Source organism: Fulmarus glacialis, unplaced genomic scaffold (assembly GCF_000690835.1).
Source record: "Fulmarus glacialis isolate BGI_N327 unplaced genomic scaffold, ASM69083v1 scaffold33445, whole genome shotgun sequence".
In the NCBI taxonomy this organism is placed as follows: domain Eukaryota; kingdom Metazoa; phylum Chordata; class Aves; order Procellariiformes; family Procellariidae; genus Fulmarus; species Fulmarus glacialis.
In genome coordinates, this window is record NW_009215482.1 from 1 (window position 1) to 202 (window position 202).

Below are 202 nucleotides of genomic sequence, written 5' to 3' on the forward strand. Positions count from 1 at the left end.
GGTGCTGATGCCCAGGCCCACCTGCCAAGAAGGGAGAAGGGGTAAGAGCAGCTGTAGATGCAGCGTTGATACACATCCCCAGCACAGAGCACGATGTAGAAAGGCCCACGGCCACAGCCAGACTTCCCACCCTCAAATTCAGACTGTGCATGCAGTATGGTGAAGCCCTGGGTCGAGGCAGCTCCACCTCTCAGCTCCACGC

The 202-nt window shown here is 58.9% G+C and overlaps 1 protein-coding gene across 1 annotated transcript in view; it reads right to left on the reverse strand.

Moving 5' to 3' along the window:
- Positions 1 to 6: 6 nt before the first annotated feature.
- The window catches only part of LOC104077656 (cytochrome c oxidase assembly protein COX15 homolog), a gene marked incomplete at its 3' end in the record, with an annotated part of 3,366 nt that continues 3,170 nt past the window's right edge, over positions 7 to 202 (reverse strand). Inside the window, exon 7 of the mRNA XM_009578959.1 lies at positions 7 to 21. Within this exon, the coding sequence (XP_009577254.1) occupies positions 7 to 21 (15 nt within the window). The remainder of the gene's footprint in view (positions 22 to 202) is intronic.